At 35.2% G+C, this 20,388-nt stretch overlaps 1 protein-coding gene across 1 annotated transcript in view; it reads left to right on the top strand.

Moving 5' to 3' along the window:
• The window catches only part of LOC145691019 (uncharacterized), a 236,512-nt gene extending 229,536 nt beyond the window's left edge, over window positions 1-6,976 (top strand). Inside the window, 1 exon segment of the mRNA XM_081766555.1 lies at window positions 6-6,976. Coding sequence (XP_081622681.1) covers window positions 6-1,518 — 1,513 coding nt within the window. The 3' untranslated portion in view covers window positions 1,519-6,976.
• Window positions 6,977-20,388: the final 13,412 nt, after the last annotated feature.

Raw genomic sequence — 20,388 nt, forward strand, 5'->3', positions numbered from 1 at the left:
TTCAGGGCTGTCTCTCTACAAAAGACTTCAGATTGTAAACTGGAAAAAGTTGGACATGGAGACGACAGTGAACCTCAGAAGTTGGCAGTGAGCTTTTCTACATCGAGTACCTACAAAAAAGGGCCACATGTTTGCAATGTGTGTGGGAATAGATATGCACTTATACCCACCTTAAGAGAGCACAAAAAAGTGCACAGTTCTGCTGCATTTGTCTGTGATATGTGTCCTAAGAAATTTCCTCGCAAGGGTAGATTAGAACAACACTTGAAGACTCATATGTCAAGAGAGAAGCGTGCCATGGAAAAATCCAAACGGGAAAAATCAGCGATTATTAAGAAGGAAGTTAATGCTGACGTACAAGTTTCAAGACCATTTGTGTGTGAAATTTGTGGAAGATCTTATTCACAGAAACGCTACTTAAGCGACCATTATAAAATCCACAGTACAGATTGTTGTAGATGTAAAGTGTGTAATAAACTTTTTCGTAGTAAGTCAAAATTCTTAAGTCACCTACAGTTGCATGTTAAAAGGCAAGAGTGTGATTTGGAGAGATTGAAAAAGGATATGTTAGAAATCGATGAAAGAAAAAAACGCAAAATGAGCGGAAATCTTTGTGTGGAAGGAACTGATATAGATGACGAACATGGGAATTCTTTAGGACTAATGTTTGAAGAACATGTTTGTGATGTATGCGATAAAAGGTTTGTTAAAAGACGATCCTTGTTAGATCATCGCAAACGATTTCATCCTACAGAAGAGTTTATATGTAATGAATGCTTAAAACCATTTCCGACCAAACGTTCTTTAGCACTGCATGTGATTCGTCATTTAGGGGAGAAGAAATACGTATGTAAGATTTGTGGAGTTGGTTTTTGTGAGAAAAGTAACTTAAAACAGCACGAGCTTATCCATACGGGGTTGAAACTCTACCTGTGCTCTTATTGTGGAAAAGCATTTTCCCAGAATGCTTCTTTAATTCTGCATCGGCGTGTGCACACTAAGGAAGCCAAATTCGTATGTTCTGTTTGTGACAGATCTTTCAACTCGAAATATCATTTGGAAGATCATTTAGGGACCCATACTGGAGAGAAAAAGCATTTATGTAGTATTTGCGGGAAAGCTTTCGTTTCTCGCAAAGATTTACATGGACATATAAAGAGAGTACATTCTGAACGCATGTTCAGTTGTTTTGTATGCGATAAAACTTTTAAATGCAGGAACACTCTGAATACACATATGAAAATACATTCAGATGTTAGACCTTTTAAGTGTGAAGTTTGTGAAAAAAGTTTTAAGTACAAAAAGGTATGTGAAATTCACATGAAAGTGCATGCTAAAAATAATTTTGACGAAGTAGCATCTAAGGAGGACACAATGTGTGGTGTAGATGTCTCGAATTCGAATCTCAATCCTGGCGATCCTGTCTTTGGTTTACCTTCAGTGGGTGAAATCAAATATCTGGATAGTGTCCATAAAAATGATGGCACTGCTCGCTTTCCTACGAGCTTACATTCTTAATGTTTTTAATATAAATATTCTTCTAGCTATATATGTAACCAAGAAAGTTCTGTCGCTTTTTGTTGAGGTATGTGTTCAATTGGCTCTCACACCGTGAGTTGAATGCGAATGGAGATAAGGTGAAGGTCAGTTGTTGGTGTGGGTATGTTCAACATACTACCTGGTTGTAGCAGTTCAGTTGCACCGTGAACTTGCATAAGGACAGAGTAAACATTGGACCTCCACAGAGCGTCATAAGGACGTGTATACTGTACGAGTTCAAACTGGGGTCAAATGGCGCTGCAACGGAGCGGAGGATATGTCAGGCCTTTGGTGAGGATGTCGTGACTACGTGGACAGTGCAGCGGTGGTTTTACAAGTTTAAGGACAGTGACGAAACACTCGAAGGCGCACCAAGTGCCAGAAGATCAACACATGTACAAAATGAAGATCTCCAGGCAGCAATGGAGGCTAACAGTGACCAGACATGCGAGGAACTGGGACTACAATTCAGTGTGAGTGGAGAAACCATTCGGTAGCACCTCCATTAACTTGGAAAGCACTACAAGTTGGGACGATGGGTCTCACATGATTTGTCTCCGGGCCAGAAGGCAACCTGTGTTTGCTGTCTCATCTGAGGAAGGAGCCATTTCTGGACAGGGTGTTGACATGTGATGAGGAGTGGGTCCTGTACGAAGCTCCACGGCTTCGTCATTTTGGTTAGCATCCCATGAAGCGGTTCGAAAACAGTCGAAACTAGCACTGCATCAGAAGGCCTCCTGTATGTTTGGTGGACTGGTCGCAGCATCGTGCATCGGGAACTGGTACCCGTTGTTCAGAGCACCAATGAAGCTGTGTACTGTCAGCAGTTGAACGGTGTTTAAGAAAAACTCAAAACTCTGGAGCCAGCACTTCTGAATCGCAAAAGGTTCCTGCTGTTACAGGAAAACGCAAAGCCCTACGCATGGGATGATCAGGGACACCGTTCTACGCCTTGGGTGGGAAACTATTACATCTGCCGTACTCCCCGAATATTGCACTGTCCGATTACCATCTGTTCTATTCCTTGGACAATCACCTGAGAGGACGCTAATTCAAATCTCTAGTAGAGGAGAAAAATGCACTTGATACTTTCTTCACAGCGCACCAAGTTCTATCGCAATGAAATCCATGGCTTTCCATAACGTTGGCAGAAGGTCATCCATGCTGATGGGAACTATTTTTGATCTTCCAGTTACGTTTTAGGTTACATATCGATGTTCGAAGGTGGTGGAGGAAAAAGTGACAGAAGTCTCTTGGTTACCTTTATATTATTTTAAACTGTAATCATTAATTGTGTATTTAATGAGATGAATCTTTTCATCAGATAAGTGAATCCTGGGGAGATCTGATCGCGGTTTAAGAGCACAGCGCTTACTTCTAATACGAAAAGTCAGTATCTCGATGGTGGCTATCATAGTGAGTGGTGAGCAGCGTATGACCGTAATTTTTTTTTTTTCATTTCTTCCTTCCTTTTCTCATTTCAGTAATTTGTTTGTTGTTTTGACTTAGTATCTCTTTTCCTGAATTATAATCTTACAACGTTAAATTAGACGTAAATATCTGAATTTCGTATTGTGCATTATTGCTTTGTTGGTGGTCCAGTTTGACTGATATTCTATCACGGAATGTTTGTGGGGAACAAAATTCAAGAATTAGTGATGTAGCCGTCAACTGGGTAGAACAGAAATGCAATTTGAGTTTGTCGAGCGTAGAAAGAATTTAAGTAGTGTTATGTTTGTGTATGTGTACGTTCTCTAAACAACAAAACATAAGTGATAGGTGTTTCAAATATAGATACTTGTGGCACAAATATAGGTAAAAGGATTTGTGTCGTAATGAACCTCGCATATTAATGAATCATGAAAAGTAGACACTTTCTTATTGTACCTCGGCGGTGCTCCGATGTCATGCACCTAGACTGCCACAAAAAGGTGAAAATAAAATCTGACGCAGTATTGAGAGCGAGATGTTAGTACAATGTGTGCTGGTGTATCTTTATTGTAAATATAGATAACGTCTTCTGCCGTTGAGAAAACTTTAGGTTCATTGATATACTTCCTTTCTTCCCAGCGCTTTCGTAAGTCGTGGAAGCTGTGCGTGACATAAACTTCAACACAATATCTCTTTTTGTTATGGCCATGGTAGAGCTTTACGATGTTAGGTTTACTTTAATACTAATTTTTATGGCAAACAAGTTAACATCTATGAGATTTCAAAATATCTTGTTGCCTCTCATGTCATTCACTTGTTGCGTATTTTGTTCTTTCTTGTGAGATAATGATGGTAGCGACATAAAAGAAACTATGAAACTAATACATTCCTAGAAAAGATGTTTCGTGGTTTTTCTAGAATTTTTACCCATTGTAGTTCTCAAGAAAAAAGAAATGATGTACAAGCTGTTTCAAAAAAAGAAAAGAAAAAAGAAGCAGAAAAAGAAAAAGAACACTGGGTATGTATTTTCTGCTAGTTTGATGCATTATAGATATTATATTGTAATTACGAATTACACAAACGGATCTGCAATTGCATTACCGCGCAAAAATTACGTTGCGAATTGATTGCTATTCTTAGTGGATAAAGTGGTAAAATTGCTGCTGTTATTTAAAAGACGAAACGCAGATAGCCATAGTTGTACGGAAGGTCTGACGAACAAGTGTGTCGTGAAGTAGAGGCACAGATTTCTAGCACCGTTGCAAGAGTTTAAGTGCACTAACAAAACACTTAACGAAAGTGGAGTAACGTGCATGTATCTAAATTGAGGCAGCTCGTAATCTTAAGAGTTCACATGACTTGTTTCCAGAGAAGCTTGAAGCGTGTGATCACGAAATGTTTATATTTTGAAGCAGTTGCATGGTTGGTGAAAGCATATCGGGAAGGCAAGGATGCCTTTCAGAATGATACACAATTCATATTTCTTTTTTCCTAGAGATTTAATGCGGAAAAACTGTATATAGATTAGCCGCAGCAGCACAGCCCACAACGTTTTTCCATTTCGACTTCTGGCCAACAACTTCCATCGTCATGACCGCTAAGCGTGTTGTGCCCATAAGTCAGGAAATGAGAGGTCGATCGATCATGAAAACCATCCAGTGCGGCGTTGTACGGGCAGGTATTCAATACGCTTATGCCACCAAATGTGGCGCGAAAAGGCTGAAATATTACAGTGATATTCTCAGAGAAAGTTATTCTTTTTTAAAGATATTTCCGGTTCGTAAACGAGAAGTACTCGAGAAAGCGATTATAAAAGAATACTAACCTTTCGTGCATCCCGAAATAGATAATGAATTTCATAATAGAATATTACGTATAGATTACAACATATGTACATCAAGACCCGTCAGAATTATATGGTTGAATAAGATCGTATAACTGAAAATGAAATAGATTAAACAGTATTGACATGAACGTTGTATATATTATAACACAGAAATATTCAAGGCATAAATATAGCTTCACTTCATGCATTATATTTGTAATGCACTTATCCTTCCCTTTAATGGACTAAAAGGGGCCGACGGCGGTCCGATTATCCGTAATTTCCGACAGTCTGTCTAGAATGGTTAATGCACACAATTACATTAAAAACGAAGGAATAGAAATACAATGCTGTACTGTGTATCACTAAAAGAAAACTGACTAAAGCAACAAATATATTAATAACACTTGTGTAATTGTTCGGGCATTGTAACCTCGCCTTCATCAGACGTTAACGAAAGTTTCGAACATTCTCCAAATATTAGGACTTAAATTTGGCTTGTCGAGGAGTGTGTAGTTGTAGTAAATATGGTTTAAAATTATATTTTAGACTTCATCAATAAAATTTCAGATCTGGTATACCTTTAAAAAGTACAGTCCGATTTTTTTTATTTATTATTTATTTATTTATTTATTTATTTTTTGTATTGTTTCAAAATTTACAGGCATCAGAATTTGAATCGTTGATTGCCAATAATTATAGTCTTGAGACATTTAATACAATTAAGTAAGGTAAGTTCGTCAACAAAACAACAGAACACATAAATAGAACAATACAATACAATTGAATCAATAATTTGAAATAAAATATAATGAATCACAGAGAAAGTGAGACACAGTGAGAGAGTTCTATTGAGAAAGTAACTTGGTCAATTGATTTTTTTTTTGTGTGTGTGTGTGCGTGTGTATGTATGTGTGTAAGACAGCCATCATCTTTTAAAGTATTCCGTTAATTGCTTAATTCGGAAGACTTTGAAAACACAAATCAAGGAAATTAATATTTTAATTTAAAGAATTGCTGTTGGAGAACGAATATTAGTGTTCGAAATCTGAGAAAAGTAACATGTTTACGATCATTACCAAAGATGAGTATAGGGAAAGTCTCTCATGTAACTTGAGTAATAATTTTGAGTCGTGTGACTCAATGTTAGAGCCCTCACTTCTGGCGCGTGGAATTCTTGGTCCGATTCAAGCTCCCGCCAAGTGGACTTTCTCGGGATTCTCCATTTCCTCCTACTTTCTTCATTCATATAATAATAATAATAATAATAATAATAATAATAATAATAATAATAATAATAATAATAATAATAATAATAATAATAATAATTTAGTACAGTCAGTGCTAATCCTTTTCTTAGCTAAGTCAAAAAAATGTTAATAAGCTGTTTGAGTGATCATGGTTAAGAAATTCGGAAACCTTTCTTCCTATCATTTTGGATTTATCTAATTATCCAAAGAGACTTTCCTGACCCCTATGGTTTTTGGGAGCAGTTTTCTACCATACAAAATACGTAAATGGTTAGCAAAATTCATCACCAAAATAACACTGAGAAGTTTAAACACGTGATTAAAAACAGTGTTGATATTGCTTTTGATATTATTTCGTTGATGATTGCAAATAACCTAAAATTGGTGTCAATTGATATTGTGGATATGTTTAACTCTATTTCTCGCTCATCAAGTTGTTCAAATCGCTCAACAATGGCTAAAGGGTAACACACAATCGTATTTAATAAATTGTGAAGTCAGGAAAATGCTGGAAGCTTGTTGAAATCATAATTTTCTTCTTCTTTGGTAAATTTACAAACAGAACCATTCTGGAAACCATTTTTATTTTTTTCACAGTGGGAGGAACTTTGGAAGAATTATTTGTTTGAGTTGGGAAAGATAAAAGGTTTACGATTAGAACACGCTACGCAAATCGAAGTAAGAGGCTGGTAGATTTTATAAAGATATCTCTGTCTGTTTCCCCCAGTTTACTAAAATCGAGAAATATATTTCTCCTTTTATGACATGGTATTTCATATAAGCTTCAGAAAAATAGTGAAAATTGTGGAGATAAAATTTGAAGTTAGTTCTGTAGTTAATTTTAGGGAGTCTTTTTGTAATACAAGAGATATTATAAAGGTCCGCTGACCTCTGGGAGTTTACCAAAAAAAAAAAAAAAAATCAAACAAAATGACGAACTTTTTACAGAAACTGGATATTTTAATCTTTAGCAACTTTATTGTATATATATGCAATAAAGTTCTAAGATCTGTTTATATGCTTTGTAAATATGATGATACCTAATATCAAATTTGTTTCTTTGTGCAGTAGTATCACAGGAAAAATGTGTAATGTAGTGTCACTGTGTAAGGAACAAAATGGGGCTACGTGCTACACACATAAATATAATATTGCAATTCGTGTAATATTCTGTTACATAAATTTATTGGTACACAGTTTAGCAGATGGAAGAAAATCAAAAGAGCTCTGTATTTATAAATAGAAAAGTGACATACATTTACGATCATGTATGCCTGATTTATTTGTCAATATATTTTTATTATATAATCCATTATATTTTTGTTTTTATCTTTTATGGTTGTTTATTTTTATAATAAAAGAATCGAATGTTTTAAAAAAATGATTCAAATTGTTCGTAAAATTTACATACGTAGTATTATCTGTTCATGTGCACCTGACGTGTAGTGTTTGTATTCAGCCTGATGATAATGTAATAGTCCATTATTGAATAAATTTTTAGTATCAGTCATTTTGTGTTTCTTTATTAGATAAATAAGATAAGTACTCTGAAACTTGAAACCTCAGAACAGTTTTATGGAGTGAAGTAACTGTTGTTCAGTAGGTATTAACAATAGAGTTATTAGTAAAGATAGACAAACCTTTTAATTAGTGATTCTATATCAAGAGGAGTATGTCTAGGCATTCTAGTATTTCGATGTGAAAACTCTTTAGTAATCCATCTAAATTAATCATTGTGCTGAAACAAATAATAAAAATTCTACATGCAATAAAAATCAGGTAAAAATTACTTGTTTTTCTTTAAAAAAAATTAAAAAAAAGTATGGGAAAGTTTTGTTGAACCGGCAAATTTAATCATGTTATTATGTTCTTTGATGATAGCTTTAGTCCTTTTTTAAATAAAAACTGACTTTCCTCTCTGTCTCCTATGAAAAAATGGATAGGATGAGTCACATTATTAAACACCAGAATGTATGCGTCTTGATACTTTCGGTGGGCTTTTGATCTAGTACTCTTGGTTTGGGTCCTAATAAATTTATCCGAAAAGGACATAGCATTGGGCAGTCAATTCGGCAATGAAACAAAGAAACAAAACAAATAGATGTTTAGTCATTGTAGATTGTTTCTAATTATGATATCATCCATACTTCCATCTTTTGATCGTTCTAGACTTAATATGTAAATCATGTATCAAATTTGGAATTTGAAAGTTACCGTATTTTCCTGCACCATTGCTGTTTTGTATACTTCATACATGCGAAATTACGGTATGCATATAGTAATTACCATACAATTTCCGATCCTGTTTGAAGGGGAGAACAAAAATGAAGGGGAAAATTAATTTTCTGTATGCAGATCTAAGAGAATGCATGAGAATCTTGACTCATTGTTTATGGAGTAAAAATCTGTAATGCTCGCCCCGATGGTCTATTAGCTAGGGCGCGCGAGTTTGGTACATAGTGTACCGGGTTCAGTTTCCGCTGTGAGAGGGTAACAATTAAAACGCATTCATTCACATCTCTTCTAGCTTCGGTACTGAAACAGGACGCTACACTTCAACTAAGTGACTAACATTAAACTTTGGAAGGAGGTTTTAGAGACCAAAAGTATGCATGGTAATGTCAGGTATCAACTTTTCGTGTTCTTCACGAAATGAGGAAAATTTTTCCTATTTTTATGTCCCTTATTTGCACAGTAAAAAGAAACACAATACTAACAGAGAGTTTTTCTATTATATTTACTTACTTTTGGTCATGCCTGTTTGTACATCTGACCGTTCTGCATAGCCTAATAATCTCTTTCCTTCAAAGACCTTCCATAGGATCTTTACATTCGTATTTACATCAGCACAGTCCATATAGACACTCAAGGTACAGCGTCCTTGTTCAACTTTTTTCTGTGTGGATGTTCAGGAGGTAAGAGTAACCTATAAAAAATGGATGAAGGACATAGTGCTTGAATGAAAACAGTCTCTCATTGACGTCAAAGTTTTATTACATATGTTATTTTCAAAACAGGTGGTCGACAGCAGTCGGGTCAGCGGACACTTTCAAAGTAGGTAAGTAGTTCCGTTATAAGAAGATTTTTCAAAGTTTTGGGGAATCTTCCCTTTCTAGTAAAATCTTAGGTTTCGGAAAGGTTTCGTTATAAACTGGACAAATGGACTACAGACATGAGATAATGTCGCTATTAGGAGTTTTGGAAGATTTTTGAAATATATTCTAGTGCAATAAATGAATTTCAAGAGTATGTTCTGAAAACAAAGCGAAATTAATTTCACTTGATTTGATTTAATTTTATTTTTCGTTCATTCATTCTGATGTTTCAGTTATTGCAGTGTAAAAGTTTTGCATTGTTTGCATTGTTAAACGAATTTGAAATGTGTAAATTTGGAAATAATTGAGATATCTGAAAGAAGAAGAAAAACATTTATATTATTATTATTGAAAAGGAGCGCCATCTTTGGAAACAATGTAGGAACATAGATGTTCCCTATATTATTTCTTTTTTCTTCTTTATTTCATGAGAACTGTGACATGGAATAAAGTCACAAACATATAATAAAAGTTTAGACTTTTTTCTGTAACCAAAGAATTTAACACATTTCATTATTATTTTTTTAGGGCTGTCTCTCTACAAAAGACTTCAGATTGTAAACTGGGAAAAGATGAACCTGAAGACGATAATGTGCATCAGAAGTTGACAGTGAGCACTTCTACATTGAATACCTACAAAATAGAGCCACATTTTTGCAATGTATGTGGGAATAAATATTCACTTAAATCCACCTTTAAAGAACATGAAAACGTGCACAGTTCTTCTGCATTTGTCTGTGATACGTGTCCTAAGAGATTTCCTCGCAAGGGTAGATTAGAAAAAAACTTGAAGACCCATATATCAAGAGATAGGCGTGCTATGGAAAAATCCAAAGAAGAAAAGTCAGCGATTATTAGAAAGAAAGATAATGGTGACGAACAAGTTTCAAGACCATTTGTGTGTGAAATTTGTGGAAGATCTTATTCACTGAAACGCTCCTTAAGCGACCATTATAAAATCCACAGTACAGATTGTTGTAGATGTAAAGTGTGTAATAAACTTTTTCGTAGAAAGTCAAAATTCTTAAATCACCTACAGCTGCATGTTAAAAGGCAAGAGTGTGATTTGGAGAGATTGAAAAAGGATATGTCAGAAATCGATGAAAGAAAAAAACGCAAAATCAGCGGAAATATTTGTGTGAAAGGAACTGATATATATGACGAACATGGGAATTCTTTAGGACTAATGTTTGAAGAACATGTTTGTGACGTATGCGATAAAAGGTTTGCTAATAGGCGCTCCTTGTTAAATCATTGCAGACGATATCATAGTGATAAAGAGTTTATATGTAATGAATGCTTAAAACCATTTCCAACTAAAAGTAGTTTAACAGCTCATATCAGACGTCATATTGGAGAGAAGAAACACGTATGCAAGGTCTGCGGACTTGCTTTTTGTGAGAAGAGCAACCTGAATAAACATGAGATTATCCATACAGGATTGAGACCTTTCTTGTGTTCCGAATGCAGGAAATCGTTTGCTCACAGTGCAAGTTTAGTTGTGCATCGTCGTATCCACACAAGGGAAGCAAAATAGGTATGTTCTGTTTGTGACAAGTCTTTTAACTCGAAGTATCATTTGGAAGATCATTCAGGGACTCATACTGGAGAGAGAAAACATTTATGTAGTATTTGCGGGAAAACTTTCGCTTGTCGCAAAGATTTACGTAAACATGTAAAGAAAGTACATTCTGAACGCATGTTCAGTTGTTTCGTATGTGATAAAGCTTTTAAATGCAGGAGCACTCTGAATACACACATGAAAATACATTCAGATTTTAGACCTTTTAAGTGTGAAGTTTGTGAAAAAAGTTTTAAATACAAAAAAGTATGTGAAATTCACATGAAAGTGCAAGCTAAAAGTAATTTTGAGGAAGTAGCATCTAAGGGGGACACAATGTGTGGTGTATATGTCTCGAATTCGAATCTCACTCCTGACGATCCTGTCTTTGGTTTGCCTTGAGTGGGTGATATCAAATATCTGGATAGTGTCCTTAAAAATGATGGCACTGCTCAATTTCCTACGAGCTTACATTCTTAATATTGTCCATGTAAAAATGTCTCAAGCTATTATTTGGAGTTGTAATCATTAATGATGTATTTACTGAGATGAATCTTTTTATTAGTTAAGTGAATCCTGGGGAGATTTGATCGTGGTATAAGAGCACAGCGCTCACTTCAGGTACAAAAAGTCGGTTTCTCGTTGGTGGGCTTAATAGGGAGTGGTGATCAGCGTATGACCGTAGTTTATTCTTCTTCTTTATTTCCTCCTTCCATTTTTTATTCCACTAATTTGAAAAAAAATGAAATCTTTGAGTTTTACGTCCCACGGTTATGCCGGTTAGGCTAAAGGAGACGGTGATGATGAGAGATGAGTGAAAATGGTGGAATGAAGAAAGTGGGAGGAAACGGGAGAACCCCGAGAAAACCCACGAGCACGGTGTTTGTCCACCACAAAGTTCACTTGGCGGGGGCTGGGATCGAACCCGGAACCCCAAGCACCAGAGGTGAACGCTCTACCACTGAGCCACCGCGCCCCCTCCACTAATTTGTTTGTTGTTAACTTAATATTCCATTTCCTGAATTATAATCTTGCAACCTTTAAGTACACGTAAATATCTGAATTTTGTATTCTTCATTATTCATTTTTGATGGTAGAGGTTTTTTCGAGTTTGGCCTATATTCTATCACGGAATGTTTGTGGAGAATGAAATTCAAGAATTAGTGATGTAGCCGTCAACTGGGTAGAACAGAAATGCAATTTGAGTTTGTCGAGCGTAAAAAGAATTTAAGTAGTGTTATGTTTGTGTATGTGTACGTTCTCTAAACAACAAAACATAAGTGATAGGTGTTTCAAATATAGATACTTGTGGCACAAATATAGGTAAAAGGATTTGTGTCGTAATGAACCTCGCATATTAATGAATCATGAAAAGTAGACACTTTCTTATTGTACCTCGGCGGTGCTCCGATGTCATGCACATGGACTGCCGCAAAAAGGTGAAACTTAAATCTGACGCAGTATTGAGAGCGAGATCTTAGTACAATGTGTGCTGGTGTATCTTTATTGTAAATATAGATAACGTCTTCTGTCGTTGAGAAAACTTTAGGTTGATTGATATACTTCCTTTCTTCCCAGCGCTTTCGTAAGTCGTGGAAGCTGTGCGTGACATCAACTTCAACACAATATCTCTTTTTGTTATGGCCATGGTAGAGCTTTACGATGTTAGGTTTACTTTAATACTAATTTTTATGGCAAACAAGTTAACATCTACGAGATTTCAAAATATCTTGTTGCCTCTCATGTCATTCACTTGTTGCATATTTGTTCTTTCTTGTGAGATAATGATGATAGCAACATCAAAGAAACTATGAAACTAATACATTCCTAGAAAAGATGTTTCGCAGTTTTTTCTAGAATTTTTACCTATTGTAGTTCTCAAGAAAAAAGAAATGATGTTCAAGCTGTTTCAAAAAAAGAAAAGAAAAAGAAAGAAAAAAAGAAACAGAAAAAAAGAAAGAAACGCTGGGTATGTATTTTCTGCTAGTTATATATATATATATATCATATTGTTATTACAAATTACAAGCTTATGTGCAACTGGATTACTCCGCAAAAATTACGTTGCAATTGATTGTTATTCTTAGTGGATAAAGTGGTAAAATTGCTGCTGTTATTTAAAAGACGAAACTCAGATAGCCATAGGTTTACGAAAGGTCTGACCAGCAAATGTGTTGTGAAGTATGAGAGATTTGTGGCCTCTAAAAGAGTTCAAGAACACTAACAAAACACTTATGGAAATGGAATAACGTGCATGTATCCAAATTCAGGCAGCACGTGATCTTAGAGTTCACATTACTTGCTTCCAGAGAAGCTTGAAGCATGTGATCACGAAATGTTTATATATTGAAGCAGTTGCATGGTTGGTGAAAGTATATCGGGAAGGCGAGGGTGCCGTTCAGAATGATACACAATTCATATTTCTTTTTTCCTAGAGATTTAATGCGGAAAAACTGTATATAGATCAGCCGCAGCAGCACAGCCCACAACGTTTTTCCATGTGGACTTCTGGCCAACAACTTCCATCGTCATGACCGCTAAACGTGTTGTGCCCATAAGCCAGGAAATGAGAGATCGATCGATCATGAAAACCATCCAGTGCGGCGTTGTACGGGCAGATATTCAATACGCGCATGCCACCAAATGTGGCGCGAAAAAGCTGAAATGTTACAATGGTATTCTCAGAGAAAGTTATTCTTTCTTAAAGATGTTTCCGGTTCATGAACGAGAAATACTCGAGAAAGCGTTGGTAAAAGAATACTTACCCTTCGTGCTTCCTTGGTAGATAACGTGGTAGATAACAAGATATGTGCATTATATGTCTGTATGTGTAAGAATTATGTGCCTGAAAATGAAATGTTTTAAAGAGTATTGGCATGAACATTGCACATATTGTAACACAGAAATATTCAAGGCATAAATATAGCTTCACTTCCTACATGATGTTTGTAAAGTACACTTATCCCTGGCTTTAATGGAATAAATGGGTCGAACGGTGGTCTCATATTGCCAATATCCGTAATTTCCGACAGTATGTCTACAATGGTTAATAGATAGAGTACTATGCTAATATCGAATATTAAGTTTGTTTTTTTGAGGATAGTATCAAAGGATAAATGTGTAATATACGAGGGTTGCTCAACAATTATTTTCCCTAATAGAAGATCTGTCATTTTTTTACATAGTACCCCCTTTCGGTAATGCACTTCTCCCACCTATGTTCTAAAGTAGAAATGCCAGTTGAAAAAATGATGGTTGTGATAGAAGCCATTCTTCGACATGCATAATATGTTCTTCGTTGGCAAACTTTGTCTCTCACAGGTGTTGCTTAAGCTCGGGGAACAAGTGAAAGTCACTTGAAGTAAGTTCTGGAAAGTAGGGAGGATGCTCAGGTATTTCAAACCCGGCGTCAGCAATAGCGTTGGCAGTAAGGTGACTTCTGTAAGCAGGATCATTGTCGTGCAGCAGCAGCACTTTCCTGTCTAGCATTCCTCCGCGTTTCTCCTTGATTGCCTCCCTAACTTTTTGAATCAATTGTGAATAACAGTCACCTGTAATTGTCTTTTGGCCATAAGCTTGCCAGCTGATGGCATTGTCTTTAATTTCTCGGAGAGGCGGAGAATCATGGTGCCGCCACTGGATACTCTGTTGCTTGGATTCTGGATCGTAATGATTACCCAGGTTTCATCTACAATCACACATCTAGGAAGAAAGTTACCCGAATGTTTCTTCAACAAGGTCAAATTTGTGTCTGAACAACGGACTTGTTCACGCTTTTGATCAATGGTTAATATTTATGTTATCCATCGGGCTTATACCTTGTGCATCCCCAAGTGTGGTTGTAAAATTGAGTCTATTCAATCGAGTGAAAAGCTAGTAACTTGAGATCTCCGTACAGTAAATCGTCTCTAAGCCATTATCAGGTCATGAACCATTGGGCGGTCCTGTATCTGATGCATGTTCATAGGTCTCCTTGCCGCACCGAAAGTCACGTGATCATAGCTCTTAATGATTTGGTATGTAGGGGCGCCATCACTTAATATTTTTACCATGTTTCCATGAATCTCCTTGGGTGTTAATCCCTTGCTCTCGAGGTACTTAATGACGGTCCTTTGTTCAAATTTCTCCATTTTGTCAATCGTCGCTCACCTTAACCTGAAAAACAAACCAGAACATTAACATTATACACCTAACATGCCTGAAACTTTGTATCAAATCATTCAAAGGATACATTATGCTGCATATACAGTTTCATCTTTTTCGAATAATGCGTTCTGTATCAGGGACAATAATTGTTGAACACCCCTCGTAGTGTCACTGGGTGAGAAATAAAATGGGACTACGTGCAACATGCTCAAATATAATATGACAATTCGTGTAATATTCTGTCAGATAAATTTATTGGTACAGTCAGCAACAAAACTTCTTTTCATTTCATGAAATTAGTTCCATAAATAACTTTAGAGTGGAAGGACAATTCAGGTAGTTTTCAGTAAATCAAAAGGAATGTAATTTTCTGTACGTTCAAGACATACCACCGTTGTACGTTACACCAATACCAGCGTTATTCCCAAAATAAATTTAGTAAACGGAAAGAACGTTTGTCGCTGACTGTACATAGTTTTGATGGAAGAAAATTGAAAGGCAGCTCTGTATTTATAAATAGAAAACTGACATACATTTACTATCATACAGAATATGCGAGATTGATTTGCCAATATATTCTTATTATGTAATCCGTTATATTTTTAAAAATTTTTATGCTTGTTTATTTTTATAATAAAACAATCGAATGTTTCTTTTTTTAAAAAATATACAAACTGTTTCTAAAATATACGTACTGTAATACTATCTCTATATACAGCATATCCATGTGACGTGTAGTATTTGTATTCAACCTGATGACAATAAAATACCCTATTATTGAATAAATTTTTAGAATCAGTCACTTTGTGTTTCTTTATTAAATAAATAAGATAAGTACTCTGAAATTTGAAACCTCAGAACAGTTTTATGGAGTGAAGTAACTGTTGTTCAGTAGTTATTAACAATAGAGTTTTTAGTAAAGATAGACAAACCTTTTAATTAGTGATTTACCTCTCACAACGAAAATCTCTGTCGATCTCCATATTTGCAATTAGCACTGCGACTGCATTTTTATTTCCCTTAATCATTCACAGTTAGGAGGGAAGTCGAAGTTATGTTGCAAAGTGAAATAATACGTTTCCAAACTTCCTTTGCTTATCACAATACTACAAGCGTTGGACAACAGACGCTTTCATTTGTGGCATTCAGAGCACAAGGGAATTAAGTTCAATTAACAGAGTTGTGTGTGTGAGAGAGATATATGAAAGTTTGCACAATAGGTATAAGTACAATGCAAAGTTAATGTTTTCTACATTATAAGTTTATTTGCAATGTCTGAACATGAATATTATAAGTACTGAAAGAAATTTCGGATGGAGATCTTAACATTTGTTCAATTCATTCGATATTCAGTGGAGATCGATCGTTTGACCAACCCTGGTTTACAGAAGTTTGACCGTTTGTGTAAGACGTACAGGAATATTCTTAGTCTCCTTATAATTTTTACACCTGTATTCTAGTGCATATGAATTGTTGTAATAAGAGCCATGCATGATGTTAACTAACTAGCAACAACTATTATCATTATTATTTGTGAGTTTTTCTTAGCCTTGGTACTTAAATCTGGAAAGTTGGATACTGATGATGAGATGCATGGTAATAACAAAGCAATAATAACTGAATATAAGCAAGGAAACTTACAAGATAAAGAAGTTTTTCCTTTCTTATCCATTTTCTTTCTTGAAGTTTGAGCATGATCCAACTTGTTTCTTATAAGTAGTTAATTTTGCCAAGTTTCATCTCTGTAACGTGAGAAGCTCTCGTGCGATACTCTGTTTTTGGTATACATTTTAAACAAATTCTTTCCGCTTACTATACGATTTCTAATGAAAATAAGAGGATAAAAACGTGTCACAAGAATAGTGCTATGCTCTGAAATATATTTCAAACGGTGCACCTGTTTTCCAGTGATGTCGAATGGAGAAAAATATAGAAAATTCTCCCCTTCCTTCTTAACAATGGAAGTCTAGAGGTATCGTATTTTTTTTTTTTTTAGTAACTTCAGAAAAAATGTTACAGTATTCTGTACCATGAAGTACGGTCAGAAAAAAAAGTGACTCAAAACGTTTCAAGCTCTGGCTTCGTGTATGCATGAAGTCGATCGTACTTTATGAAAAATAGAGTTTAGTATTTTTGAGATATTGTACTTTATCTTTCGATAGATGGGAGGCTTGTGGCATATAGCATGTTCAGAGCTCAAGTGAAATAAGTTTTTTGTTTGTAATTTGTTTCTTTGTCATTTTGGACATATTTTATATAAGATAAGATTTCTGTCTGAGCCTGCTTTTGGAGCTTAACAGATTCATGTTCAGATATTGAAAATAATTCTTAGAATTTAGAAAAACATTGTCAAATTTTCCATGTACTTAAACGTATTGTATAAATATATGTCTCTTTCTTTCATCTATGGTAATAGAACTTCATTCCCTTGTTTTCTGGAGGCTCCATATCAATACGAGTACTTATTGGCATTCTAGTATTTCGATGTGAAAACTTTTTAGTAATCAATCTAAATTAATAATTCTGCTCAAGTAAATCATAAAGATTGTACATGTAGTGAAAATTAGGTTAAATTAGATTTTTCTAAGAAAGAAAGTCGGTAAAGTCTTGATGAATCGGTACATATAGGCTAATCATCTTATTTGTTCTCTCATTATAGCTTTAGTTTATTTGAAAAGAAAATATGATTTTTCTCTCTGCCTCCTTAAAAATAAATAAATAAATAAATAAAATAAAATAAAATAATAATAATAATAATAATAATAATAATAATAATAATAATAATTAAAATAAAAAAAGCGGATAGGACGAGTCTCGTTTGACAACACCAGAATGTATGCATGTTTGTGATTTCGGTGGGCTTTTGATTTAGTACTCTTGGTTTGGGTCCTAATAAATTCATCGGACAAGAGCATGCCTTCGGGAGAGACGAGTCAAACAAGAAAAATACATCAACAGATGATTAGTCGTTGAAGAATGTTTTCTAGTTGTGATATCATCCATATTTCTATTCTTTTAATCTTTGTAGACTTAATATATAAATCATGTACTGAACTTGCAACTTCAAAATTAGTGTATTTTCCTCTGCCGTAGCTCTTTTATGTATTTCGTATATACAACGAAACTACAGTATGCATACAGTAATTAACATCCAATTTCCGATCCTGTTTGTAACAAAAATACAGGGAAAATTATTTTTCCTGTAAGCAGACCTAAGAGAATGAGTGAGAATGTAGGCTCATTGTTTTGAACTTAAACTCTGAAATGCCCTTCACATTGATCTATTGGCTAGGGCGCGCGCTTTTGATGCATAGGGTACTGGGTTCAATTACCACTCGGAGAGCGTAACAATTTAAACGCATGGATCCACGTCTCATATAGGTTGGGTACTGAAACGGGACGCTAAACTGCAACTAACTGACTAAAATTGAAGTTTGGAAGGAGGTTTTTGAGACCAAAAGTGTGCATGTTATCTCAGACATCAATTTTTCGTGTTCTTGACGCAGTGAGGAAAGTATTCCTTAATTTTGTGTCTCTCATTTGCACATTAAAAACAAACATATTGCTAACAGAGCGTTTTTTTTATTATATTTATTTATTTTTTTCACTTCAAAGACCTAGTTTCCATATGATCATTATGTTCATATTCATATCAGCAGATTTCACATATGGCACTGAAGATACAGCATCTCAGTTCAACTTTTTTTCTGTGTGGGTGATCAGAAGGTCAGAGTGACCTATAAATAAGGGTCAAAGACATAGTGCTTGACTGAAAACTGTCTCCCACTGTGACGTCATAGTTTTATTACATATGTGATTTTCAGAACAAAAGCTCGGCAGCAGTCACGTTAATGGATAGTTTCAGAGTAGGTGAGTGGTTCCGTTATAAGAAGGTTTTTCAGTTTTGGGGAATCTTCCCTTTCTAGTAAAATCTTAGGTTTCGGAAAGGTTTCGTTATAAACTGGACAAATGGACTACAGACATGAGATAATGTCGCTATTAGGAGTTTTGAAAGATATTCTAGTGCAATAAATGAATTTAAAGAGTATGTTCTGAAAACAAAGCGAAATTAATTTCACTTGATTTGATTTAATTTTATTTTTCGTTCATTCATTCTGATGTTTCAGTTATTGCAGTGTAAAAGTTTTGCATTGTTTGCATGTTAAACGAATTTGACATGTGTAAATTTGGAAATAATTGAGATGTCTGAAAGAAGAAGAAAAACATTTATATTATTATTTATTGTAAAGGAGCGCCATCTTTGGAGACAACTTGAGAACGTGGATATTCTCTGTATTATTATTTTCTTTCTTCTATATTTGGTGAGAACTGTGACATGAAATAAAATCACAAACATATAATAAAAGTTTAGACTTTTTTCTGTAACCAAAGAATTTAACACATTTCATTATTATTTTTCAGGGCTGTCGCTCTACAAAATACTTCAGATTTTAAACTGGAGAAAGTTGAACCTGAAAACGACGATGTGCATCAGAAGTTGACAGTGAGCACTTCTACATTGAATACCTACAAAAAAGGGCCACATTTTAGCAATGTGTGTGGGAATAGATATTCACTTAAATCCACTTTAAAAGAACATGAAAACGTGCACAGTTCTGCATTTGTCTGTGATATGTGTCCTAAGAGATTTCCTCGCAAGGATAGATTAGAACAACACTTGAAGACCCATATATCAAGAGATAGGCGTGGTATGGAAAGATCCAAACTGGAAAAGTCAGCGATTATTAAGAAGGAAGTTAATGCTGACGTACAAGTTTCAAGACCATTTGTGTGTGAAATTTGTGGAAGATCTTTTTCACAGAAGCGCTCCTTATGCAACCATTATAGAGTCCATAGTACAAATTCCTTTGGATGCAAAGTGTGTAAGAAAGTTTTACGCAGTAGGTATCAAGTGTTATGTCATCTACACGTGCATGTTAAAAGACGCGAGTATGATTTGGAGAGATTGAAAAAGGATATGTCAGAAATCGATGAAAGAAAAAAACGCAAAATGAGCGGAAATCTTTGTGTGGAAGGAACTCATATAGAACATGGGAATTCTTTAGGACCAAAGTTTGAAGAACATGTTTGTGATGTATGCGATAAGAGGTTTCGTAAAAGACATTTGTTGTTAGGTCATCGCAGACGGTGTCATAATGATAAAGAGTTTATATGTAATGAATGTTTAAAGCCGTTTCCAAATAAAGGTAATTTAGCAATTCATATAAAACGTCATTTTGGAGAGAAAAAACACGTATGCACGGTTTGTGGACTTGCTTTTTTTGAGAAGACCAACCTGAACAAACATGAGATTATCCATACAGGATTGAGACCTTTCTTGTGTTCCGAATGCGGGAAATCGTTTGCCCAAAGTACAGGTTTAATGGCGCATCGTCGTATCCACACGGGTGAAGCGAAATACGTATGTTCTATTTGTGACAAGTCTTTTAACTCGAATTATCATTTGGAAGATCATTTAGGGACCCATAGTGGAGAGAAAAAACATTTATGTAGTATTTGCGGGAAAACTTTCGCTTGTAG

The sequence above is a fragment of the Thermobia domestica genome, chromosome 7 (assembly GCF_964235325.1).
Source record: "Thermobia domestica chromosome 7, izTheDome1.hap1.1, whole genome shotgun sequence".
Classification (NCBI taxonomy): Eukaryota; Metazoa; Arthropoda; class Insecta; order Zygentoma; family Lepismatidae; genus Thermobia; species Thermobia domestica.